Below are 27321 nucleotides of genomic sequence, written 5' to 3' on the forward strand. Positions count from 1 at the left end.
GCTTCTTAAGAGCAAGAAAGAGGGGAAGAATCTGCAGAGGTTTAGAGAGGGAATTCCAGAGTTTAGGGCTAGACAGCTGAAGACATGGCTACTAATGTTGGAGCGATTAAGATCTGGGATACCCAAAAGCCCAGAATTGGAGGTGCGCAGAGATCTTGATGGTTGTAAGGCTGGAGAAGACTGCAGAGACAGGTCAACAAGCTATTTGGCAGTAAAAGCATCACAATTAAGCCCATATTTTGCCCATCTTAATCACCACACAGTTGTACTGTCACTATCTCCAGACAGGAATAACAGTAGTTCTGGCACGTGTTTCCTCGATTTAAGACAAGTTGTGAAATCACAGCCAAGAATAGCGAATTGAACCTAGGGATTTCTGCATGGGTGACAGCTATCCTGCACTTGCATCAACTCAGGAAAGTTGGCCTTTTCTTGAATACTGATATAATAAAGTTGGACAAAGGCCTTGCATGAGTTATGCTGCAGAAAAATTACTGTCACGAGATTAAAGTGGCAAACACCTGGATTAAATTATTTCAGAAGCAGCGATTGTTTTTGGAAGCAAAGAACATAAGAATGATACTTGCAGCGGTAAAAGTTAGATTTTTCCTTGTGGAGAGATAAGCGAAAGAGGTAAATGAGTGAGGGCAGAGAAAGAAAGCGAGAAAGGCAGAAGGAGGAAAGATAGTGAGAAAGAATAGGAACAGAAGTTAACAGGAGAAGGAGAAAAAAGGGAAAAGGAGAGGAGACAAGAGAAAAGAGGGGACGAGTGATATTAAATTATGGGAGGAAAATGAAAGAGCCGCCACCTAGGGTCTGCAGGCCTGTCACAATCCTACCTTCCTCTCCCCGGAGTGAAAATTTGGTCTAACGTGACCCTTTAGTCATGAGAATGTAGCGTTAAGAAATGTTTGGCTGCTCAAATAACTGCAGTGATGTCAGAGTGTGGGTGGAGCTGGGCTGTCCTATTAGCTTTTTACTTTCGTTTTTGAGCAGGCTGCAGGGTGTGTTTTAGTTTCGTTTTCAGAGCTGGATAGCTGCAGTCACAGACAGAAGGTGTATGAGTTTCTCTCTGTAATCTAAAGACTGTAAATCGATCCTGGTGATTTGAAACTAATAACAGTAGTGACTTTAACCTGATGTGTTTCTGTTTAAAGGTTTGTTAAGTCTTCTGGGTGTTAAAACAACAGCTTACAGATTACTTAGTGTTGTATTCTTTGGGGGTTGAATTTGAATTAATGGTTGCTAAGATGTTAACTGTATGTTTTAAAAAGCTTAACTTGAGTTCATAGAATAAACATTGTTTTGCTTTAAAAAAATACTTTTCTGTAGAGTGGACTGTGTGCCCCCCATACCACAATCTATTAAAAGTTGTGGGTCAGGTGAACTCCATGATACACTTTGGGGTTCTCTAAACCCTGGCCGATAACACTTTCAACTGAGGCTGGTCTGTTGAGTCAATACGTTTCCTGACCCGAGCTATCCCCATAAAAGCAAAAGTCCCGCCCCTGGTCTCCATTCTACACAAATGACACTGAAAACTGGTGAGCCAAGAACCAGAGGACAGAGTCTCAGAATGAGGGGTAGGCCATTTATGACTGACCTAAGGAGGAATTCCTCCACTGAGGGTGGTGAATCTTTGGAATTCTCTACACCAGTGGACTGTGAAAACTCAATCATAGAGCATGTTCAAGACAGAAATCGACCGATTTCTGGATGCTAGTGACATCGGGGGATATGGAGATAACCCGGGAAAGTGGTGTTGAGGTAGATGATCAGCCAAAATCTAATTGAATGGTGGAACAGGCTCGATGGGCTGAATGGCCTACCTCTCCACCTATCTTCCTGCTGGAAAATCAATAAATATTGACGAAGGTGTCACCAGAATGGAGGGGATACAACTTTCAGTAATGACTGAGAAGATTGGGGCTCCTCTCGGAATAGAAAACTAAGAAGAAACATACTATTATTTTTTTTATTTTAGTGTCACAAGATAGGCTTACATTGCAATGAAGTTACTGTGAAAAACCCCTAGTTGACACACTCCGGCGGTTCGGGTACACAAAGGGAGAATTCAGAATGTCCAAATGACCTAACAGCACATCTTTTGGGGTGAGTGGGAGGAAACCCATGCAGACTGGGGAGAACGTGCAGAATCCACACAGACAGTAACCTAGCAGGGAATCGAACCTGATACCCTGGCGCTGTGAAGCCACAGCCTCTGTGTTCCCGTGCTGCCCTGAGGTCTCAAATTATGAAAGGGTTTGATAGAGTGGATTCACTTTGTGTGGGAATCTAGAACAAAGTGACATATTTACAAGAAAGTAGTAAGAACTTGAAACATGCTGTCACTTGGCATGAAAATATCAGCTATCGTTCAACATGTTTTTACACAATTTGCAAGACAAAAGTTTTCTATGACGCAAAAAAGTGTTTACTTTGAGAATTTATAATTTCTTCAGCAACTGCTTCAATATGTGTTCTTGATACTTACAGGGTGAAATCATTACAATCAAACATAGTAGCTGGGTCATCATTGGAGAGCTTTTTTAATAATGGCAAAAAATGTAACAACTTAATGATTCTAAAGATCACTCCAAATAATTTACTTGCTTGTAGGGATGTAGATTAATGGCCCATTTTCCTTTAATTCCCATTAACATATTAAATAACGGTTTGATTTGTTGGAAGACAATTACTTCAATTAGTCTTGTAAAATTATTTTCTGTCCATTTCCTGCACTCCATGTAAAAATGGTTGATTGGTTCATACATCTCACTTCTTCATCTTTGAAGATGACATTTGGATAAGAACAAACACCACCTGGCTTCCACATACGGGACAGAATTGAATCCAGTCGATGCGGATCTCACCCACTGGCTGGAAAGCTGCGAGAGAGCCATGTTGCGTCCTTTGTGAAAGGCTCTCCATATTACGTGCCTCTCAATAGGCCTTCCCCAGGTTTAAGGCCCCCACGACAGAAATCCTGCCCCTAAGAGCTCTCCATTGCAAGTGGCACTACCTGGAATGGAGGCGGCTGCTGGCAATGCACCCCAGAGGCTCAGGATCAGTGGAGGACCCCAGGCCACTGGTGATTGAGGGCAGAATGGGAATTGAGGGGTGGGGGTTGCTGGGGGAGGAAGAAATGTCAGAAGAAAGAGGGTGGCTCTCAGTGGGGACCCTTCCCAATGCTTGGTCCCTTGACCAAGCACTGAATATCTAATATCTGCGTGCCCTTACCTCCCCTAGCCTGCACCTTGGGAGCCTGCACGCAAACTTGACAGAGTTTGCGGATTGTCCTCCCTGCAAGGCAACAGCCCCACCTGCCAGTGGCTGAATTCCAGCAGTGGCAGGAATTGGGCATTGCTGGGCCCTCCCCCTCTGGACTGGGCATTGCTGGGCAGAGGTAGGAAGGCTTTATGCCCCCACCCCACAACCTCCAAACAATTAAATACACCCTGTCTCCAAATCTGCCTCAGGGAGAGGACTTTAAATTCAGCTCAAGGTCATATAGAACCTGAGAATATTACAGCACGGAAGGAAGCATTCAGGGCATCAGGTCTGTGCCGATTTGTTCGAGGAGAAATCCAATTAGTCCCACTCCTACGTAGTCCTGAAAATCCACTGCCAAGCATTCCCAGATTTTAACTGTGTGTGTATGTAAATGGTTATGTTTTGAATCATTTTTTCTTACACCTGCGCTCTAAAGATCTATGAGAATCAAAGTACCCCATAAATACTATTGCTATTCAAATTTCAATAATTTGAATATTTTATAATAGCCTTTTTCTAACACCATTCTATCCTTTATCATGTTCTGCTTTCTGCCATATTTTAAGGATGAATGTAACAACGTGCTTTTGTGTGAAATTTTGATGTCCAATAGTTCTGTACAAATGCAGAATGAGAAAGGGTCTCATTCTAATTACAATTTAGAAGGTCAGCCTATTTGAAAGAGTGGCTGGCAAATCACTTCTATTTGTTCTCTGGCACACAATGGAATGATGTAAATCATGTTGAATACATCATAGCATTGCTAGTGTACAGCAAAATAATGCTTGGCTTTTCTGACTCTTGTCAACCCCAAATAACCTGCGGGATAGTCCGTCGGTGGGACCTTCTGCCTGCCGGCAGCGCACACACGACTGCACATTTCCTGATGGTGTGGAGTGGCCCACAATGGGAATCCCCATTGGTTGGCTGCGGGAACGGAGAATCCTGCTTCCGGCAGGGGTGCGCAATGCCAGAAAATGAGGCTGGCGGGACAGAGAATCCCACCCAATATATTTACTAAACTCTGAATTCCAACCACTTTCCACAGAAAAGTAATCACATAGCACCGCTTCACACAGTGCTATGCAGGCTCTGCTAGTTCACCCGGGGAAAAAAAGTGTTATGGGCAGTCCATGCTGCATTCTTCAATAATACCACATCTTTCCCATACTGCCTCTTTAATGGATAATTTTTGGATTCAATTAGTCCAGCAAGTGTCTCTATGGAAGCCACCAATTTTGTGTTGAGCTCCTCCGGTCTCTCTATTAAGTAGGCGGATGCATGATATGAGGTAATATAAAACAAAGAAATACTGGAAAAATCAGAATTGGGTGATGAGATAATTGAGGTCAACACGTTGGCACAGTGGTTAGCATTGCTGTGGGACAGAGTGGCGTGAACCACTCTGGCGTCGGACCACCCTAAAGGTGCGGATTCCTCCGCACCTTTAGGGGCTAGGCCCGCCCCGGAGTGGTTGGCGCCCCGCCAACTGGCATGGAAGGCCTTTGGCGCAACGCCAGCCGGGGCCGAACGGACTCCGGCGGCCGGCGGGAGTCCGCGCATGCGCGGGAGCGTCAGCGGCTGCTGACGTCATCCCCGCGCATGCGCGGGGGGGTGGTGTCACCTACGCGTCGGCCATGGCGGAGGTTGATGGCCGCGCGTAGGAAAAGAGTGCCCCCACGGCACAGGCCCGCCCGCAGATCGGTGGGCCCCGATCGCGGGCCAGGCCACCATGGGGGCACCCCCCCAGGGCCAGATCGCCCCGCGCCCCCCCCCCCAGGTCCCCGGAGCCCGCCCGCGCCGCTAAGTCCCGCCGGTAAGAGATGTGATTCAATTCACGCCGGCGGGACCAGGATAAAACCAGCGGGACTTCGGCCCATCGCGGGCTGGAAAATCACCGGGAGGGGCCCACCGACCGGCGCGGCGCGAATCCCGCCCCCGCCGAATCTCCGGTGCCGGAGAATTCGGCGGCCAGCGGGGGCGGGATTCACGCCGCCCCCCCGGCGATTCTCCGACCCGGCGGGGGGTCGGAGAATCCCACCCCTAGTATTAATCCAATAAACCTTTTCTGAAAGGCTACAAACACATTTACATCTTTCCTTAAATAAGGAGACCAATACTGTACAGATTACTGCAGATGTGGTCTCACCAATGCCCTGCACAACTAAAGCATAACCTCACTACTGTAATCCAGCCCAAGATGAAAATAGAGTGGACAGTTGAGATTACATGTTGCTTGTGTGGAGGATAAACCAAAACATACTGATTGGGTTGAATGGTCCAATTCAGTGCTATAATTTCTGTGTAATAAACATTCAGAAGATTGAAAATGCCAACAATAACTAGCATTTATCAAAAAAAAACTTTGACATAGTCAAATGTTCGATAGTCAACGGAACATTATTTGAAAGAAAGTGAGACCAAGACAAAGGAGGAGACAACTGGAAAGGTCATCAAAAGCTTGATGAAATAGGCAGATTGCAAAGGAGCATTCTATTGCAGGAGAGAGGTGGGAGGTTCAGGGTGCAAATTCCAAAGCTCAGGGCCTAGATAACTCAAGGAATGGGCACCATTCATTGGCATCCCTGACTTTCTCTGTCCTAAGAGCTAAGGAATAGCACAGATGAGCATAGAGATTTCTGGCTGTGGTGGGAGGGGCAGGGACGTTGGGGCAAGGGTTGTAGGGAGGTTACAGTATAAGAATCTTAAATTCCATAAAAATTTAAAGCTGGTAAATTATGTGGTAGCTCACTCCATTTATTTGGTGGCTGCCCCAGTTACCATTTGCTGTACACTACCTGGCCATGAAAATACTTACAGAGCTAACAGTTACTTACACCCCATGGAAGATAAGAAAATGGAATTTACTCCGGTGACCTTAGCAAATATAGGTAAAAGCTATTTTGTAAACAGCTTCTTGTTCGTTTGGAGCTGAGTAAACAAACCTAAACCATATTATGTAACAGTTCACCAATTTTACCAATCAGCTCCAATCTCGTTATTTTTTAAAATTGTAGAATCATGTTTGATATTTTGTCCCCAGAATACTTTGTGCCCTGCACTTGATGCTGAATGAACTTTAAAAGCAGATCTTGGCCATTCAGGAGAGAAGTTAGGGAACACTTCTCCATGCAAAGGGTGGTGGAAGCGTGCAATTAAAAGTAGTGGATGCTAGCTCAAGTAATTGTTTCAAATCTGGGATTGACAGTTACTTTATTAGCCAAGGGTATTAAGTTATATGTAATGAAGGCAAGCAAATGGAGTTAACGTACAGTTCAGCCATAATCTCATTAAATGGTAGAACTGGCACCAGAGGCTCTATGGCCCATTCCTGTTCTATGATCACATGCGTCCAATGTAAAGATGCAGCTGGTTGAGTGGAATTACATGTTGCTGCTGTATCACAGCATTGAAAACAGATACATTCATCAATTGCTTACCTAAGTAAATGTATTTATGTTAAACATCACATAACTGGTCATAGAAATGTGGAACACTCTTCCCCCCCAAAACAGTAGATGCTAGCTCAACGAATACATGTAAATTGAGATTCATAAATTTTTACTAGTCAACATTATAAAGGTGGTGAGATAGAGCAAAGTAGCAGATCAGTCATGAATGCTGCTCTATGGCCTATTCTTTTTCCTATCTTTCTAACAGCTATCAGCTGTGTACCCAGAGACCAAGGGATAGTTTCCTGCAGCAATATGTTCTAGATGCAACAAGGGGGCAGGCAATATTAAAGTTAATTATTAGTAACAAGCTCAATTTAATTAGTAGTCTAACTGTGTGCGAACACTTGTCAAATAGTGATCACAACATGATTGAATTCAGTGTAGCGTTTGAAAGCGAAAAACATGTTTCAGATACGCCGGGATTCTCCGACCCCCCCGCCGGGTTGGAGAATCCCCGGGGGGAGGCGCGAATCCCACCCCGCCGCCCCGACGCCATCTGCCCTCTTCTCTGGTGCTGTTTTTCAGGCGGCGGCGGGATTCCCGCCACGTCAGTCGGGGGCTGTTGTCAGCGGCCCCCCCGGCGATTCTCTGGGTCCCGATGGCCCGAGCGGCCGTCTAGTTTTGGTCAGTCCTGCCGGCGTGAATTACTCACCTCACGCATGGCAGGACCTGGCAGGTAAGTGTTCAGAGAAGGTCCTCGGGGGAGGGCGGGGGGGGGGGATCCGACCCCGGGGGGCCCCCACGGTGGCTTGGCCCGTGATTGGGACCTACCAATCTGCGGGAGGGCTTGTTCCATGGGGGGGGGACTTCTTTCCTCCGTGCCGGGCTTTAGGGCTCCACCATATTGCCTGGGGGCCGGCGCGGAGAAGGGAGTCCCCCGCGCATGCACGGAAATACACTGGCCGGTCTGCACATGCGCAGAAATATGCCGGCCGGTCCGCACATGCGCGAACTCATGCTGGCCCTTCGTTGCCGGCTGGAGCGGCCCCAACCCCTCCCGTGTCCACCGTGTTCAGAGAATTCCTCACTTTCGGGGGCTGTTGACGCCGGAGTGGTTGGCGCCGGTTTTCCTGCCGGCGTGGTGACTTAGTCCCCAGAAAGGAGAATCCCGGCCTCGAAGTTTAGACTTGGGTAAGGCTGTGGTTAACAAGATGAAGCAGAGACTATCTATGGTAAACTGGAAACATTTGTTAATGGTTCAAACGACTGAAGATTAATGGGGAATATTTAAAGAAACATTTGACGAGATACAGAGCAAGTATATACCCCTGAGAAGAAAAGGCTCCGCTTCACAAAAACACAGCCATGGACAACTAAAGAGGTTAGGGACAGCATGAAACTAAAACAAAGGGCTTACAAAAATGCAAGACCTAGCACACATCCGGATGAATGAGATAGGTATAAGGACCAGCAAAGGGTCACAAAGCAGTTTATAAGAGCTACAAAAGGGATTCCGAAAGGAAACTTGCAAGGGACATCAAAAGCAGATAAGAATAAATTTTATAATTACATAAAGGGAAAGTGGGTGGTGAAGAGCAATGTAGGCCCATTAAATGCTGAAAATGGAGATATTGTCAGTGATAATGGGGCAATGGCAGACATGTTGAACAATTACTTTACCTCAGTGTTTACAGGAGAAAAAGAGGATAACTTGCCGGAAGTCCCCAAAAAATTAATAGTCGGTAGAGGACAGGGACTTAATACAATTATCGTAAGTACAGCATCGCATAACTGGGAAATTAATGGAACTAAAGAGTAACAAATCCCCAGGACCTAGCGGTTTCCATCTAAGGGTGTTAATGGAAGTAGGGGATAGCATTGTAGATGCCCTAACTATAATCTTCCAGAGTTCCCTAGATTCAGGTGTAGACCCTCTAGATTGAAAAATTGCACATGTCACTCCATTTTTTAAGAAGGGTGAATTATAGACCAGTTAGCCTAATGTCTGTGATGGGGAAATTGTTCGAGTCTATAATCCAGGGATGGGGTAACTGAACACCTTGAAAACCTTCGATCAATTTGGGAGAACCAGCATGGGTTTGTGAAGGGAAGGTCATGCCTGACAAATCTCGTTGAATTTTTTTGAGGAAGTGATTAAGGTAGTGGACAGGAGAATGTCTGTGGATGTCATTTATATGGACTTCCAGAAGGCATTTAATAAAGTCCCACACAAGAAATTATTAACTGAGATGGAAGCCCATGGAGTTGAGGGCAAATTATTGACATGGTTAGGAAACTGGTTGAGTGGCAGGCGACAGAGAGTGGGGGTAATGGGTAATTACTTAAATTGGCAGGGGGTGACTAGTGGTGTACCACAGGGATCTGTGTTGTGGCCTCAATTAATGACACCATTCATTAATGACTTGGATGATGGCATAGAAAGTCATATGGGGGTGGCATAGTGGCACAGTGGTTAGCACTACTACCTCACAGCTCCAGGTTCCGGGTTCAATTCCGGCCTCAGGTGTGAAGTTTGCCCTTTCTCCCCAAGTCTGCATGAGTTTCCTCTGGTTGCTCCGGTTTCCTCCCACAGTCCAAAGATGTGTAAGTTAGATAGGTTAGCCATTAAATTGCTCTTTAGTGTCCAAAAGGTTACATTGGGTTACTGGGTCAGGGATAGAGTGGAGGTGTGGGCGTAAATAGGGTGCTCTTTCCAAGAGCCGGCGTGGACTCGATGGGCCAAATGGCCTCCTTCTGCACTGTAAATTCTATGATTCTATGATATATCCAAATTTGGGGATGATACAAAGTTAGGGGACATTGTAAACAGCCTAAATGATAGCATAAAATTGCAAGGAAATATTGACAGACTAGGCGAATGGGAAAATTGTGGCAGATAGAATTTAATGTCGGGAAGTGTGAGGTTATCCATTTTGGACCAAAAATGGATAGAGCAGAGTACTTTCTAAATGGAAAGAGGTTAGGTGCAGTGGATGTCCAAAGAGATTTGGGGGTTCAGGTGCATAGGTCTTTAGCGTGGCAGGAACAAGAGCAGAAAACAATCAAGAAGGCTAATGGAATGCTAGCCTTTATATCTAGAGGGTGGAATATAAAGATACAAGAGTTATGCTGCAGCCATACAAAACCCTGGTTAGGCTTCACTTGAGAGCAGTTCTGGGCACCACACCTTAGGAAGAATATATTGGCCTTCGAGGGAGTGCAGCGTAGGTTTACAAAAATGATACTTGGATTACAGGGTTTGAGTTACGAGGACAGATTGCTCAAATTAAACTTGTTTTCGCTAGGATTTAGATGGTTAAGGGGTGATATGATCAAGGTATTCAAGATAGTAACAGGGAAAGACAGGGTAGATAAAGATAAACTATTGGACATTCTGAAAACTAGGGGGCATAGTCTAAAAATTAGGACAAGACCATTCAGAAGAGATGTTAGGAAAAATTTCTTCACTCAAAGGCAAGAAGAGGTTTGGAACTCTCCCCACAAACAAGAGTTGAAGCTAGATCAGTTGTTAATTTTAAATCTGTGATAGATAGATTTTTGTTAAGCAAAAATATGAAGTGATATGGGCCAAAGGCAGGTATATGGAGTTGGGTCACAGATCAGCCATGATCTCATTGAATGTCGGGACAGGCTCGAGGGGCTGAATGGCCTACTCCTATTCCTGTGTTCCGAAATACCCAATGATCCCGTTAACCTTAATATAATAATAATAATCTTTATTATCATCACAAATAGGCTTACATTAACACTGCCATGAAGTTACTGTGAAAATCCCCTAGTCGTCAGACTCCGGAGCCTGCTCGGGTATACAGAGGGAGAATTCAGAATGTCCGATTCACCTAACAGCATATCTTTTGGGACTTGTGGGAGGAAACCGGAGCACCCGGAGGAAATCCCCGCAGACACCAGGAGAATGTGCAGACTTCACACAGACAAGCCGGGAATCGAACCCGAGACCCTGGTGCTGTGAAGCAACAGTGCTAACCACTGTACTCCCTCCCCCGCCTTCATCTCATGTAACTTACCCTCAGCTAGCAAAAAAAATCTGCCAATCTCAGATTTAAAATAATTCTTAAACATTTTCGCTAGGAGCTTCATACTTAAATCTAGAATCATTGGGAAACTAGGGGAGGGATGTTCTGGCACCACCTGCCATCGGGAGTGACCAATCCTGCCGAAAGTCATTGGACGTGGCTGTGGAGCCGAATCTCTCACGGCGGGTCCCACTGCAACGGGGCTGGAAAATCGTCGGCATAGGAAATCTAACAGAAAAGAGTTTTCTGATTATTTCGGGAGCAGTCTGATTTTGAGACTTTCCAACTGAATTCCTTTTTATTTTAATAAACAATTTTATTGAGGTATTTTTGGCATGTAAAACAGCAACATTATACCGTAGTGTACAAAAAGCAAATAAGACATAGTGCAATCATCGGCTCCCCTCTCGCAAGAACCTGCCTAAGCAACCCCCTACTCTACGCTACCCTAACCGCACCCCCCTGCTGACGATTAATTCTCCACGAAGTCAACGAATGGCTGCCACCTCCAGGCGAACTCTGACAGAGATCCTCTCAAGGCGAACTTAATTTTCTCCAGCCAGAGAAAGCTCGCCATGTCCGAAAGCCATACTTCAGGCTTCGGGGGCTTTGAGTCCCTCCATGCCAACAGTATTCGCCGCCGGGCTACCAGGGAAGCAAAGGCCAAGATGTCGGCCTCTTTCTCCTCCTGGACTCATGGGTCCTCCGAAACCCCACAAATTGCCACCTCAGGACTCATTGCTACCCTAGTTTTCAATACCCGGGACATGACGTCCGCGAATCCCTGCCAGTACCCCCTTAGTTTAGGATATGCCCAGAACATGTGTACATGGTTCGCTGGTCCTCCGGTACATCTAGCACATTTGTCCTCCAGCCCAAAGGATTTGCTCATCTGGGCCACCGTCACGTGGGCCCGATGTACGACATTGAACTGGATCAGACTGAGCCTGGCGCATGTTGCGGTCGTGTTTACTCTACTCAAAGCGTCTGCCCATAGGCTGTCCTCTATCTCCCCCCCCAAGCTCCTCCTCCCACTTAAGCTTCAGTTCTTCGGTCTGTGCCTCCTCTGCTCCCATTAGTTCTTTATAAATGTCAGAGACTCTCTCCTCTCCCACCTCTCCTCTGGAAACTACCCTGTCCTGGATCCCCCTTGATGGGAGGCGTGGGAAGGATGGTACCAATCTGCGTACAAAATCCCGCACCTGCAAGTACCTGAAATCATTCCCTCTCACCAGCCCGAACTTCTCCTCCAATACCCCCATGCTCGGGAAGCTCCCTTCCAGGAACAGATCACCCATCCTCGCAATCCCCGCCCTCTGCCATAATTGGAATCCACCGTCCATATTCCCCGGGGCAAATCGGTGGTTACCGCAGATTGGGGACCAAACCGATGCTCTCACCTCCCCTATATGTCTCCTCCACTGGCCCCAGATCCGTAGAGCCGCCACCACTATCGGGCTGGTGGAGTATCGTGCCGGCGGAAGTGGCAGAGGCGCCGTGACCAAGGCTGCCAAACTGGTGCTCCTGCACGAAGCAGCCTCCATCCGCTCCCACACCGACCCCGTACCCACCATCCATTTCCTTACCATGGCTATGTTAGCTGCCCAGTAGTAGTTGCTAAAGTTCGGCAACGCCAGCCCCCCATCCCCTCGGTTCCTCTCGAGCATCGCCTTCCTTACCCGTGGGGACATTCCTGCCCAAACAAATCCCAGGATAATTTTATCTAGCCTCTTAAAGAAGGACCGCGGAATGAAAATGGAGAGACACTGAAATATGAACAAGAACCTCGGGAGAATTAACATCTTCACCGTCTGCACTCTCCCCGCCAATGACAGTGGGAGCACATCCCATCTCCGGAACTCGTCCCTCACTTGCTCCACCAACCGGGAGAAGTTTAGCTTATGCAATTTACCCCAGTCTCGCGCTACTTGTAACTCTAAATATCTGAAGCTTTCCCCTACCAGCCTGAACGGCAGCCCCCTCAGCCTACTTTCCTGACCTCTCGCCTGCACTACCCACATCTCGCTCTTTGCCATGTTCAATTTATATCCTGAGAACCGACCAAATTCCCTCAGGGTTTCCATGATTCTGTCCAACCCCACCATTGGATCTGACACGTATAACAGCAGGTCATCCGCGTATAACGAAACTTTATGTTCCACTCCCCCCCCCCCCCCCCGGACCAGCCCATTCCAGTACCTTGAAGCTCTCAGAGCAATTGCCAGCGGCTCTATAGCCAGCACAAACAGCAGTGGGGAGAACGTGCATCCCTGTCTAGTCCCGCGGTGCAGTCTGAAGTAATCAGATGTTGTCCTGTTCGTCCTCACACTAGCATTTGGGGCCTGATATAGCAGCCTAACCCAGTCAATGAATCCCACCCCGAACCCAAAATGCCCCAGCACCTCCCATAAATAGTCCCACTCAACCCGGTCAAAAGCCTTTTCGGCATCCATTGCTACCACTACCTGCTATACCTCCCTGCTCTCTGGGGGCATCATAATCACATTGAGTAGCCTCCTTAGATTGGCCACCAGTTGCCTGCCCTTTACAAACCCGGTTTGGTCCTCCTCAATCACGTCCGGTACACAGTCCTCAATTCTAGACGCCAAGATCTTGGCCAGTAACTTAGCGTCTGCGTTAATCAAAGAGATCGGCTTATAGGACCCACGTGCCTCTGGGTCTTTATCCCGCTTCAGTATAAGCGAGATAGTGGCCTGCGACATCGTCGGGGGTAAGACCCCTCTGTCTCTTGCTTCATTGAACATCCTGACCAGCACCGGCCCCACTATCTCGGAGAACTTCTTATAAAACTCCACCGGGTATCCGTCCGGCCCCAGGGCTTTACCCGACTGCATGACCTTCAGGTCCCCCAGCCCGTCTACCAACCCCCAACCTACTCTTGGGAAGGTCAGTCCGTCGAAAAAGTGCCTCATCCCCTCCGGTCCAGTGGGGGGTTCCGAGGTGTACAGCTTGGTATAGAAGTCCCTAAACACCTTGTTCAGTCCTTCCGGGTCCCCCACCAGTTTTCCCTCCCCGTCGACTACCTTTCCTATTTCCCTAGCCGCTTCTCTCTTTCTTAGTTGTTGTGCAAGCATCCAACTGAGTTCCTTGATATCATTAATGCTCTAACATCAGAGACTATGGGCAGGATTCTCCCGCACTTGGCGGGATGGTCCAACGCCAGCACCAAGAGCGGCGTGAACCACTCCGGCGTCGGGCCGCCGGGAAGTTGCGGAATCCTCCGCACTTCCGGGGGCTACGCTGGTGTCAGCGGGGCTAGCGCTGCGCCAACCGGCGGCGTAGGGCCGCCGCGGGCCAGCGCGAGTTGGCGCATGCGCAGAACTGCCAGTGTGTTTCCTGTGCATGCGCAGGGGGTTCCTTCTCCGCGCCGGCCATGGCGGAGCCTTCCAGACGTCCGCGGAAGGAAAGAGTGCCCCCACGGCACAGGCCTGCCCGCAGATCGGTGGGCCCCGATCGTGTGCCAGGCCATCGTGGGGGCCCCCCACGGGGCCGGACCCGCCCACACCCCCCCGAGGACCCCGCTAGCCACCCTCCAAGCCAGGTCCCGCCGGGATGGGCCATGTCTATATCACGCCAGCAGGACTGGCCGAACACGGGTGGTCGCTCGGCCCATCGGGGTTCGGAGAATTGCCGTGGGGGCCCCCGACTGGCGCGGCGTGATCCCCACCCGAAAACCGGCGCCGGAGAATTCGGCGGGGGGGGGGGGGTCGGAGAATCCCGCCCCATGCCTTTTTGTTGTAAATAAGGGTCAATTTTAAATTTCACTGATTGGGTGGGAATCTGGGGCGAAATTCTCAGTAATCGGCGTGATGTCCGCCGACCGGCGCCAAAAACGGCGCGAATCAGTCTGGCATTGCACCGCCCCAAAGGTGCGGAATCCTCCGCCCCTTGAGCAGCCGAGCCCTAACATTGAGGGGCTAGGCCCGCGCCGGACTGATTTCCGCCCCGCCAGCTGGCAGGAAAGGCCTTTGGTGCCCCGCCAGCTGGCACGGAAATGACATTGCCGGGCGGCGCATGCGTGGGAGCGTCAGCGGCCGCTCACGGCATCCCCGCGCATGCGCAGTGGAGGGAGTCTTTTCCGCCGCCGCCATGGTGGGCCAGATCGGCAACCGGCGGGGGCGGGATTCACGCCAGCCCCCGGCGATCCTCCGACCCGGCGGGGGGTCGGAGAATCTCGCCCCACTGGTGAGCCAATTGTCCATCAATTGCAGGTACCAATGGAATGAAACAGCAGTGTTGATACTAAAGTAGGCGATTCACTCTACCACATTACAGGTTAGATAGTGAAGACAAAAAAAGCTACATATGTTTTGAAATTTACTTCTTTTAAAATTTGATTTGTTTGAAAAATAGTGGAATCCTTTCTGAGACATAAGAAGAGTATACCTTTAATCAAGGTGTAGCTTACATCACTCAACTAGTGGCTCTACAGTGTATATACTGTATACTGTACAGTGGTTCAACTTGTTAGAGTAACAACATGGCATGTGACCTCATTGATCACCAGAAAAGTAAACTCACAAAAGTTAATTTAGTTTTGTTCACTCCAAAACCTTAAAATGTTTCTCGAAATTATAGCACAGGAGACTATTTACCACAATGGATCAATAATAGTACTACATTTCTATCACCTATCATCAGAATGAAATACGTGGATTAGGCTCATGAATGATCTACACAGGGGTATGAATATACAATGTGACATAAAGCCCTTCAAGAGCTTTTCTGTTAACTCATTATGTCACATGCAAAAGGGTGTTGTCTGACTCTACTTGAAACATGGGCTTCATTCCACTCTTGAACAAGAAGAGTTCTATTTTTCTTCAAGAGAGCAATTAAATCCATAATTTAAGAAGACTAGCAAATTTTCAATTAACTGCAAATTTCATATCATAATTTGTGAATATATTTCCAGTCCATATTACAGGATAATGCTCCAAAACCCTCATACGTTGCTATCAAAATATAAATTAGTTTGCAAGCCATTCATATTTTATATTTTTTATCACAGTTAAAAGTGTAACAGATAGTGACTTGTTGATAGATAATACATTAATTGATGCAAAATTTTAAGGGTAAGTTCCAAAGAATTGACCATTTCTTTGCATAATGCAAAAATAGAACAGAGTGTAGCAGAAGCTGCATTCAATTCCAATTCACTTTCTTTATGTCTGAATGCATGTTATACCAAATTCTGACCACCAAGCACAGCAATATTTACCAGTGGCTAAAGAAGGGATTAATCTCCTGTTTAGAAGTTATTATTATCTCACATACTGGCACCACTCACCACATGTCTCTCAAATACCTCTTAAAGCCACTATGTTACTTAGAGAATGTTGTTTGGTACCCACCCACCCTCACTGAACCACAAAGAAATGGCCACTGGGCAGCATGGCCTGTTAAAATATTCCTGCATTCAATTTGCAATATTCAAACTGCAAAGAGGTTTAGAGGATCATCATTTCTGTTCAGCCCTCCATGGCAGTGCATAAAATAAATAATAACGAGGCTCAAATTGTACATGGCTGATTAAAGAATAATCTAATTGATTACATAATTCTCACTGCAAAATAACACATAGTCCAGGTCAGATAGTTTACATTTTTGCAAAAAAACATAATTTCAGCCATTTTGGATGACTGAATTATTGTTGATGTTGAAGTTGATGCACCTCACCCAAATAAAAACCCCACACATGCCTGACAGTCTCCATGTATGCCACAGAAACATGCTGCACATCAATTAAGTAATCACCAAATTAACTGCTTATGCTATTTCCCACTTACTGCAATACATATTTGGATTTGGAAATACTTTCTTTCAATCAGAATAGTTTGTAAAAAATGTTAATCCATCTGTTAGATGATTTTTCATTCAAAACTGTATTTGTTCACAAGAAACATTGCAACCTAAAATCTTTCACAATTGTGATGCTAAAGCAGCCTTGTTAAGCTCTTCTATCGGCAACAAATATTCCATTCAGGACCCGATACAATAAATCTGAGGAGGACACCGAGTCTTTCAAGGACCCACAAGGGTCATTTGCTTTTAGCTGCTACCTAAAGCACAATGGAAATCTATGCGCGACCACAAATAAATTAAAAATGTGAACACTTGAACAATTCCTGATTTGAGCAAAAACCCGAGACTTACTTCTAGCCAGGCAGTCCAGGCTGAAAATATTCTAAGAGGTAAAGGCTTACCTTCCATCATGGTGGCAGAATTGCATTCCTCAATCTCCAAAGGTCCTGAAAGACACAGGAAAGCAGGGGCCAGTTACCACATATGAATTCAGTAGGAACAAAGATCAGCATCTACTCCTGGCTATTGCAGATGCCTGTACAAGATTCAAATCCAGTGCTTATGGGCCATGGATGCTACCGTTGATACTGAATGATGCTGAAAAAGAGACAGGGAGAGAAAGCTTGCTGAGCTCAACACAACTGCTCTGTTCAGCCAATCCTTTTTGCTCCGTACCTAATCACATGGTTACCATCTCCTGACACAATACCCCTTGGGAACACAGGAAAAAGCCACCTCCCCACCTTCTTCTAGTTCGAGTACACACACAACCCTCTTCATACCTTGTGACGCACTTCCCCGCCTTATAATCCTGCTCGGGTAGCCAGGCAGATAAGATTAATTAGCAGCACTGTCAGATTAATACAGAAGCCTCTGCTGTCAGCCATCAACTACTGAGCGTCGAAAATAATGGGCAAAAAAAACACCTCTGAAGGAAATACGTTACTGCAGCTGAACAGCAATAATTAAAACTATAGTATTGTTCTTGTGTAAATCAGCGCAGATAATGCATGTGTCCTTTTGTCAGAAGGCTGCTGCACATTTCTGCCTGCTCTCCCCCCTCTCTCTCTCTTTCTGTGCCATTGAAGAGAAATCAATCCCACTGACGTCACATCATAAACAATTATCCCCAGAAGGATGATAGAGAAAAAAAATCCTCCCAGGCTGCTCCTCGAGAACCTTGGAAATAATGTGGCATGAAGGAAACCGGTGTCAAAGGGCAAAAGAATCAGCATAAACACAAGAAGCACTTGGAATGCGTGTGGGAAAATGAATTTCACTCAGACTGGCAGAGCACAGTGGGAAACTCTGAATTAATTAAAGACCGTATGCATGAATGTACATGAAGGGAAGATATTGGCAGCTGACTGACACAGATGTCACCTAATGACTAAACACAGACAGATCTTTGGAGCCTCTCTTTTTCCACTTCTCCATACTATCCAATAACACACTCTGTATTTCTTCCAAACTGTCTCTGAATTCTGATAGTGTTAAACTTTTTCAAAATAGTCTCTAATTGATAGACCTTTCCTCCAAAGTGCAATTATCTGAAATGCTACAGATTTTATGTCTATGCACGCGAGAGTGAGGCATTAAGGATGTACATGTGGAAATAATATATATAATCTATAACTTAAATCCGTGGTACTCAAAACTGGTCAGGTTCTGTTGCAACCAACCTCCCTATCCCCCGTGGTCCTCAGCAGACTGATATTCTGTATGATTCTGGACCTCTACTCAATGTCCTATCTCATAGACAAATCTAGAATTAATTTCCCTGTTATTTTGTTCTCCAATAAAGGATGGAAAGGGAATAGCAAGTGGCAGAATTATCTCAGATTCTATACAGCAGATGAAAAGGCCTTAATTTAAAAAACTATTGATCTAGAATGCTTTCTTCTCTTCTGGCAATAAACTGAAGGGATATAAACAGTGGAGCATCCCAGTAATAGTTTTATGTTCACTGAGCTATATATTATTTAGGTTTTGGTATAGGTAGGAAGTACAACATAACATTTCCAAAATTAATAAAAATTAAGGAGCAGGGTTAACTGTAAAGATGACCATAACTTTAGGAGAATCATGGCCTGGATTTTGTGATGGTAAGCATAGTATAAGGGTTTAGTCCATATCATGGGACTGAGTACAGTACTGCCCATACAGTGACAAGACCATATGAAGTAGGAGCCATTTGGCCCATCGAGTCTACTCCAACATTCAATGAGATCATAGCTGATCTGATATAATCCTCAACTCCACTTTCCCGCCTTATCTCCATAACCCTTGATTCCCTTACTGATTAAAAATCTGTCTATCTCAGCTTTGAACATACTTAATGGCCCAGCTTCTACAGCCCTCTGTGGTAAAGAATTCACAGATTCAATACTCTCTGACAGAAGAAATTCCTCCTCATCTCTGTCTTAAATGGGAGACCCTTACTCTGAGATTATGCCCTCTGGTCCTTGACTCTCCCACAATAGGAAACATGCTCTCAGCGTCTATCCTGTCAACCCCGAGGAATCCTAAATGTCTCAATAAGGTCACCCACTCATTCTTCTAAACTCCAATGAGTACAGGCCCAACTTGCTTAACCTCCCCTCATAAGAATCTCCCTCCATACCCGTCAACCTAGTGAACCTCATTGGACTGCTTCTAATGTCAGTATACCTTTCCTTAGATAAGAGTACCAAAAGTGTTCACAGTATTCCAGATGTGGTCTACCTAGTGCCTTGTAAAGTTTTAGCAGGACTTTCCCATTTTTATATTCTATTCCCTTTGAAATAAAGGCCAACATTCCAATTGCCTTCCCAATTACCAGCTGAACACATGACCCGAAGGGTCAGACCAGTGTTGGACAGAGCTACGCGACAAGCAAGCATGGAAAAAACTTCTAGCCTGAACCCTTTACTGTACATAGTTGATATACAAACAAAGAACAAAGAACAAAGAAATGTACAGCACAGGAACAGGCCCTTCGGCCCTCCAAGCCCGCGCCGACCATACTGCCCGACTAAACTACAATCTTCTACACTTCCTGGGTCCGTATCCTTCTATTCCCATCCTATTCATATATTTGTCAAGATGCCCCTTAAATGTCCCTATCGTCCCTGTCTCCACTACCTCCTCCGGTAGCGAGTTCCAGGCACCCACTACCCTCTGCGTAAAAAACTTGCCTCGTACATCTACTCTAAACCTTGCCCCTCTCACCTTAAACCTATGCCCCCTAGTAATTGACCCCTCTACCCTGGGGAAAAGCCTCTGACTATCCACTCTGTCTATGCCCCTCATAATTTTGTATACCTCTATCAGGTCGCCCCTCAACCTCCTTCGTTCCAGAGAGAACAAACCGAGTTTATTCAATCGCTCCTCATAGCTTATGCCCTCCATACCAGGCAACATTCTGGTAAATCTCTTCTGCACCCTCTCTAAAGCCTCCACATCCTTCTGGTAGTGTGGCGACCAGAATTGAACACTATACTCCAAGTGTGGCCTAACTAAGGTTCTATACAGCTGCAACATGACTTGCCAATTCTTATACTCAATGCCCCGGCCAATGAAGGCAAGCATGCCGTATGCCTTCTTGACTACCTTCTCCACCTGTGTTGCCCCTTTCAATGACCTGTGGACCTGTACTCCTAGATCTCTTTGACTTTCAATACTCTTGAGGGTTCTACCATTCACTGTATATTCCCTACCTGCATTAGCCCTTCCAAAATGCATTACCTCACATTTGTCCGGATTAAACTCCATCTGCCATCTCTCCGCCCAAGTCTCCAGACAATCTAAATCCTGCTGTATCCTCAGACAGTCCTCATCGCTATCCGCAATTCCACCAACCTTTGTGTCGTCTGCAAACTTACTAATCAGACCAGTTACATTTTCCTCCAAATCATTTATATATACTACAAAGAGCAAAGGTCCCAGCACTGATCCCTGTGGAACACCACTGGTCACAGCCCTCCAATTAGAAAAGCATCCCTCGGACTTCCGGGTGCGGCTATGCAGAGCTAGGTCGCATATTCGGCAGCTCCTGCTTGGAACGGACTTTTGGGCTCTTTTACAGGGCCCCCACGGCATTTGTTTGACATTTCCCGGTGTGGGAAGAAGGCGGCAATATTCCCCCGACAGTGTCCCCCAGGAAGGGTATGTCTCTTGGTTGCCAGACACACGCAGAAACAGTGAAAGATTTGGCTGCAACTACAGGATAAACAGGGCCTCTTCCAGCATGCAGGCGGGGGAAGGGCAAGCTTAAAGCTGCAAGCTGACCTGAGGGCCTGTATCAAAGGTGAATTCTAGCAGCAGAGGGAACAACTGTGAAAAGACCTCATCAAGGCCACTGAAGGGACTTCCGGTTGCGGTGATGCCTAGCTAGCCGCACGCTTCGGCGGCTCCAGCTCCGACGGACCTTCGGGCTCTTTTAAGAGCCTCAATGGGGAATTTTTCGACGACGCAACCCGGTGTGGGGCGTGTGAGAAGGGAGTCCCCCCCAAACGAAGGAGGAAAAAACCGGCGGCGGCGGCTGCAGCGCGAGGAATCGTCGACCAAAGGGTCAGAAAGAGAGAAGTACAAGATGGCGGCGGAGAAAGCGCAGGCGACATGGGGGCCTGAGCATGAAATTGTGAGACGGTGCGTGGAGCTGCTGAAGAGGGAGGTGCTGACCCCGTTGCTACAGGCAATTGAGGGGCTCAAGGAGACATTAAAGACCCAGGAGACAGAGCTCCGTGTGGTGGAGCAGAAGGTGACAGATATTGAGGACGAGATCCTGGGCCTGGCGGTTAAGACACAGACGCACGAGGCACTTCATAAAAAGTGTACTGAAAGGATCGAAGCCCTAGAAAATGGAGCGCGAAGGAAGAACCTTCGGATACTGGGTCTCCCTGAGGGTGTGGAAGGAGTGGACTGTGGAGCGTACGCAAGTACGATGCTGAGCTCACTGATGGGTGCTGAGGCCCCTACGGGCCCCTTGGAGGTGGAGTGGGCAAATCGGATTCCGGCGAGAAGACCAAAAGCGGGAGAACCACCCAGGGCGATAATCGTGCGATTTTACCGCCTTAAGGATAGAGAAGAGGTCCTGAGATGGGCTAAAAAGGTGCGGAGTAGCAGATGGGAGAATGCAGTGGTACGGGTATACCAGGATTGGAGTGCGGAGGTGGCGAGAAGGAGGGCGAGCTTCAACCGAGCCAAAGAGGTGTTGCATAAAAGGAAGGTGAAGTTCGGGATGCTGCAGCCGGCAAGACTATGGGTCACGTATCAGGAGAGACACCATTATTTCGAGACGGCGGAGGAAGCATGGACCTTCATCAAAGAAGAGAAATTGGATCGGAACTGAGGGACTGATGCTGCAGGAAATGTTATTGTTAATGTTACGGTGGAAGTTAATTGAGAAGTAAACAGGGAAGGGGGGAGACATTGGGGAAATGTGGGCGCCGGTGAGGGGGGAAAGACGGGACATAGTTGGAGAATGGGGAAGGGGAGGGGGAGGGGAAAGGGAGCTGCGCCATAAGAGGCGGGTCAGGTAAAGGGATGTTCCCGCACCAGAAAGAATAAGGCGGGAAGACAGGCGCAAGGCGGATGGGAGTTCCCCACATGGGGGGGGGTCGAGGAGTGAGCAGGAGTAGCCGGGGTCAGTTGAAGTCAGCTGACTTACGGAAGTAATATGGGGGGAGCAATCAAGCTAGAAAGAGATCTAGCGGGGAGGGGAGGAGGGAGGGAGAAGGGGGGGGGGGGGACAACTGGGTTGCTGCTGCGGAAATCCAAAAGGAAATGGCTAAAGAGTGGGTGGGCGGGGATGGTGTGCGACGCTGGGGGAGCGAGCGGGAGCGTGGAGGCGGGATATGGGACTGGCCTAGAGAAGGTAATGGCTAGTCGACACGGGAGGGGGGCAGGTAGCCCCCTAGTGAGGCTGATCACGTGGAACGTGAGAGGCCTGAACGGACCGATAAAAAGGGCCCGAGTGCTCGCGCATTTGAAAGGACTAAGGGCAGACGTGGTTATGCTCCAAGAGACGCACCTAAAGGTGGCGGACCAAGTTAGGCTAAGGAAAGGATGGGTGGGACAGGTGTTCCACTCAGGACTGGACGCAAAGAATAGAGGGGTGGCCATTTTGGTGGGGAAACAGGTCGCATTTGAAGCAAAGAACATCGTAGCAGATAGCGGAGGTAGATATGTAATGGTGAGTGGCAGGCTGGAGGGAATGGAGGTCGTGTTGGTTAACGTGTATGCCCCAAACTGGGACGATGCGGGATTTATGAGACGGATGCTGGGGCGTATACCGGACCTGGAGGTAGGAAACTTGATTTTAGGAGGGGACTTTAATACGGTGCTGGACCCGGGGCTAGATAGATCCAGCTCAAGGACCGGAAGAAGGCCGGCAGCGGCCAAGGTACTTAAGGGGTTTATGGACCAAATGGGGGGAGTGGATCCATGGCGATTTCTTAGACCTAGGGCTAGGGAGTATTCCTTCTTCTCCCATGTCCATAAAGTGTACTCCCGGATAGATTTTTTTGTTTTGGGAAGGTCGTTGATCTCTAGGGTGGAAGAAGCTGAGTACTCAGCCATAGCGGTTTCGGATCATGCCCCACATTGGGTGGACCTGGAATTAGGAGAGGAAAGGGAGCAGAGAACACTCTGGCGATTAGATGTGGGACTGATGGCGGATGAGGGAGTGTGTGCAAGAGTGCGGGGGTGTATTGAGAGATACCTGGAGGTCAATGACGACGGCGAGGTCCCTGTGGGAGTGGTATGGGAAGCACTAAAAGCGGTGGTCAGAGGAGAGCTGATCTCCATTGGGGCCCACAAAAGGAAAACAGAGGCCAAGGAAAGGGAAAGATTACTGGGGGAGATTTTAAGGGTGGATAGGGAATTTGCAGAGACCCCGGAGGAGGAATTGTACAGGGAGAGGAGACGACTCCAGACGGAATTTGACCTTCTGACCACCAGAAAGGCGGAGGTACTGTGGAGGAAGGCACAGGGGAGGAGGTATGAATATGGGGAAAAGGCGAGTCGCCTGTTGGCTCATCAATTGCGAAAGAGGGCAGCAGCGAGGGAAATAGGAGGAATTAGAGACGAAAGGGGAGACACGGTGCGAAGGGCAGGAAAGATAAATGAGGTGTTCAAGACCTTCTATGAGGAACTGTATAGGTCTCAACCCCCAGAGGGAGAGGAGGGGATGCGGCAGTTCCTGGACCAATTGAGGTTCCCGAAAGTGGAGGAGCGGGGGGTGGTAGGCCTGGGGGCACCGATTGGGGTGGACGAGGTTATTAAGGGACTGGGAAGCATGCAAGCAGGGAAGGCCCCAGGACCAGACGGGTTCCCGGTGGAGTATTACAGAAAATATGTGGACTTGTTGGCCCCGTTGATGGTGAGGACGTTCAATGAGGCCAGGAAAGGGGGGACTCTACCCCCGACGATGTCGGAGGCGACGATATCGTTAATTTTGAAGAGGGATAAAGATCCGTTGCAGTGCGGGTCCTATAGACCCATTTCATTGTTGAACGTGGACGCCAAATTGTTGGCAAAGGTACTGGCATCGAGGATAGAGGACTGTGTCCCGGGGGTGGTGCACGAAGACCAGACAGGGTTCGTAAAAGGGAGACAACTGAATGTTAACGTGCGACGACTATTAGGGGTGATAATGATGCCCCCAGTGGAGGGGGAGGCAGAAATAGTGGCGGCAATGGACGCAGAGAAGGCATTTGATAGGGTGGAGTGGGAGTATTTATGGGAAGTGTTAAGGAGGTTTGGGTTTGGGAACGGGTTTATTAGCTGGGTTAGACTTCTTTATGGGGCTCCAACGGCAAGCGTAGTTACAGGTCGACATAGATCGGAGTATTTCCGACTATATAGGGGAACAAGACAGGGATGCCCGCTGTCTCCATTGTTGTTCGCGTTGGCAATTGAACCTCTGGCCATGGCGTTGAGAGACTCCAGGAAATGGAGAGGGGTGATTAGAGGGGGAGAAGAACACCGAGTCTCGTTATATGCGGATGACCTATTGTTATACGTGTCGGACCCAGCGGGGGGAATGATAGAGGTTATGCGAATTTTGAGGGGGTTCGGGGATTTCTCGGGGTATAGGCTAAACATGGGGAAGAGTGAATTATTTGTGATACATCCAGGGGACCAGAGTAGAGAGCTAGAAGGCTTGCCTCTAAGGAAAGTGGAAAGAAACTTCCGATACCTGGGGATTCAGATCGCTAGGAGCTGGGGAACCTTGCACAGACTTAATCTGACACGGTTGGTAGAACAAATGGAGGAGGACTTCAAGAGGTGGGACATGCAGCCTCTATCGCTGGCGGGCAGGGTGCAAGCAATTAAGATGATGGTCCTCCCGAGGTTCTTATTTGTATTTCAATGTCTCCCTATACTAATCACTAAGACCTTTTTTAATAAAATAGACAGGAGCATCACGAGCTTCGTGTGGGCAGGGAAAGTTCCGAGAGTAAGGAGGGGGTTCCTTCAGCGTAGTAGGGACAGAGGAGGATTGGCACTACCGAACTTGGGCGATTACTATTGGGCCGCCAATGTGGCAATGATACGTAAATGGATGATGGAGGGTGAGGGAGCGGCGTGGGAAAGACTGGAGAGAAAGTCCTGTAAAGGGACGAGTTTAGAGGCGCTGGTGACGGCGCCGCTACCGATCTCACCTAAAAAGTTTACCACGAACCCGGTGGTGGCGGCAACATTGAATATCTGGGGACAGTGGAGGCGACAGAGAGGGGTGCGGGGAGCCCTGGTGGGGTCCCCAATCAGGAACAACCATAGGTTCGCCCCAGGAAGAATGGATGGAGGATTTCAGAGCTGGTTCCAGTTGGGAATTAGGAGGGTGGGAGATTTATTTATAGATGGGACTTTTGCGAGCTTGGGAGCATTGGAGGAAAAGTATAAGTTGCCCCGGGGAAATTTCTTGAGATATATGCAATTTCCATTGCTCCCGACACAGGGGATACAGGACAGGGTGCTTTCAGGGGTGTGGGTCGGAGAGGGCAAGGTGTCAGAGATTTACCGAGAGATGAGGGAAGAGGGGGAGGAGTCGGTGGGCGAACTAAAAGGAAAGTGGGAAGAAGAACTAGGGGAGGAGATAGAGGAGGGTATGTGGGCTGATGCCCTAAGCAGGGTAAATTCCTCTTCCTCATGCGCCAGGCTTAGCCTGATTCAATTTAAGGTGCTACATAGAGCACACATAACGGGAGCAAGATTGAGCAGGTTCTTTGGAGTGGAGGACAAATGTGGGAGGTGTGGCGGGAGCCCGGCAAACCACGCACATATGTTTTGGGCATGCCCGGCACTGGAAGGGTATTGGAAGGGAGTGACGGGAGTGATTTCGCGGGTGGTGAGGGCCCGGGTCAAACCAGGCTGGGGGTTAGCTCTATTTGGAGTTGCGGAAGAGTCGGGAGTGCAGGAGGCGAAAGAGGCCGACGTTGTGGCCTTTGCGTCCCTAGTAGCCCGGCGCAGGATCCTACTCATGTGGAAGGAGGCGAAACCCCCCGGACTGGAGGCCTGGGTAAATGATATGGCGGGGTTCATTAAACTGGAGCAGATAAAGTTTGCCCTGAGAGGATCGGCTCAAGGGTTCACCAGGCGGTGGCAGCCATTTCTCGACTACCTAGGGGAACGTTAGAGGGAAGACAGATGACCAGCAGCAGCAACCCAGGGGGAGGGGGGGGGGGGGAGGGGGGGTTTAGTTTAGGTCAAAGATAAAGGGGTTTTGTTACTTGTGTATTGTTTAAAATTTCTGTATTGTTATTGTTGCGTTTGCTTTGTAAGAGGGGAAAAATTGTTGTTTGGGAAAAAATTTTCAATAAAACATTTATAAAAAAAAAAAAAAAGAAAAAAAAAGAAAAGCATCCCTCCATTGCTACCCTCTGCCTTCTATGGCCTAGCCAGTTCTGTATCCACCTTGCCAGTTCACCCCTGATCCCGTGTGACTTCACCTTTTGTACTAGTCTACCATGAGGGACCTTGTCAAAGGCCTTACTGAAGTCCATATAGACAACATCTACTGCCCTACCTGCATCAATCATCTTAGTGACCTCCTCGAAAAACTCTATCAAGTTAGTGAGACACGACCTCCCCTTCACAAAACCGTGCTGCCTCTCACTAATACGTCCATTTGCTTCCAAATGGGAGTAGATCCTGTCTCGAAGAATTCTCTCCAGTAATTTCCCTACCACTGAAGTAAGGCTCACCGGCCTGTAGTTCCCGGGATTATCCTTGCTACCCTTCTTAAACAGAGGAACAACATTGGCTATTCTCCAGTCCTCCGGGACATCCCCTGAAGACAGCGAGGATCCAAAGATTTCTGTCAAGGCCTCAGCAATTTCCTCTCCAGCCTCCTTCAGTATTCTGGGGTAGATCCCATCAGGCCCTGGGGACTTATCTACCTTAATATTTTTTAAGACACCCAACACCTCGTCTTTTTGGATCACAATGTGACCCAGGCTATCTACACCCCCTTCTCCAGACTCAACATCTACCAATTCCTTCTCTTTGGTGAATACTGATGCAAAGTATTCATTTAGTACCTCGCCCATTTCCTCTGGCTCCACACATAGATTCCCTTGCCTATCCTTCAGTGGGCCAACCCTTTCCCTGGCTACCCTCTTGCTTTTTATGTACGTACCCTCTTGCTTTTTATGTACGTACCCTCTTGCTTTTTATGTACGTGTGCATACAATTACCCACTTAAGACCAGGAAGACTTCATCAAGGCCTACCAAACAGTATCCAACACCCTGCAACTTGGTGGCAGTGAATGAATACCACGTAAAA

At 47.9% G+C, this 27321-nt stretch overlaps 1 protein-coding gene across 9 annotated transcripts in view; it reads right to left on the reverse strand.

Annotated features, from left to right (window-relative positions):
• The window catches only part of sgip1a (SH3GL interacting endocytic adaptor 1a), a 396400-nt gene that overhangs the window by 283670 nt on the left and 85409 nt on the right, over positions 1-27321 (reverse strand). For 7 of the 9 annotated variants that reach the window (XM_072511110.1, XM_072511109.1, XM_072511103.1 and 4 more), the window contains exon 2: positions 16951-16995. In XM_072511110.1, the coding sequence (XP_072367211.1) occupies positions 16951-16995 (45 nt within the window). Of the gene's footprint in view, positions 1-16950; positions 16996-17224; positions 17299-17331; positions 17639-27321 lie in introns of those variants that run through there. The other 2 variants (XM_072511105.1, XM_072511106.1) reach the window with 2 other exon arrangements.

Source organism: Scyliorhinus torazame, chromosome 7 (assembly GCF_047496885.1).
Source record: "Scyliorhinus torazame isolate Kashiwa2021f chromosome 7, sScyTor2.1, whole genome shotgun sequence".
Lineage (NCBI taxonomy): Eukaryota > Metazoa > Chordata > Chondrichthyes > Carcharhiniformes > Scyliorhinidae > Scyliorhinus > Scyliorhinus torazame.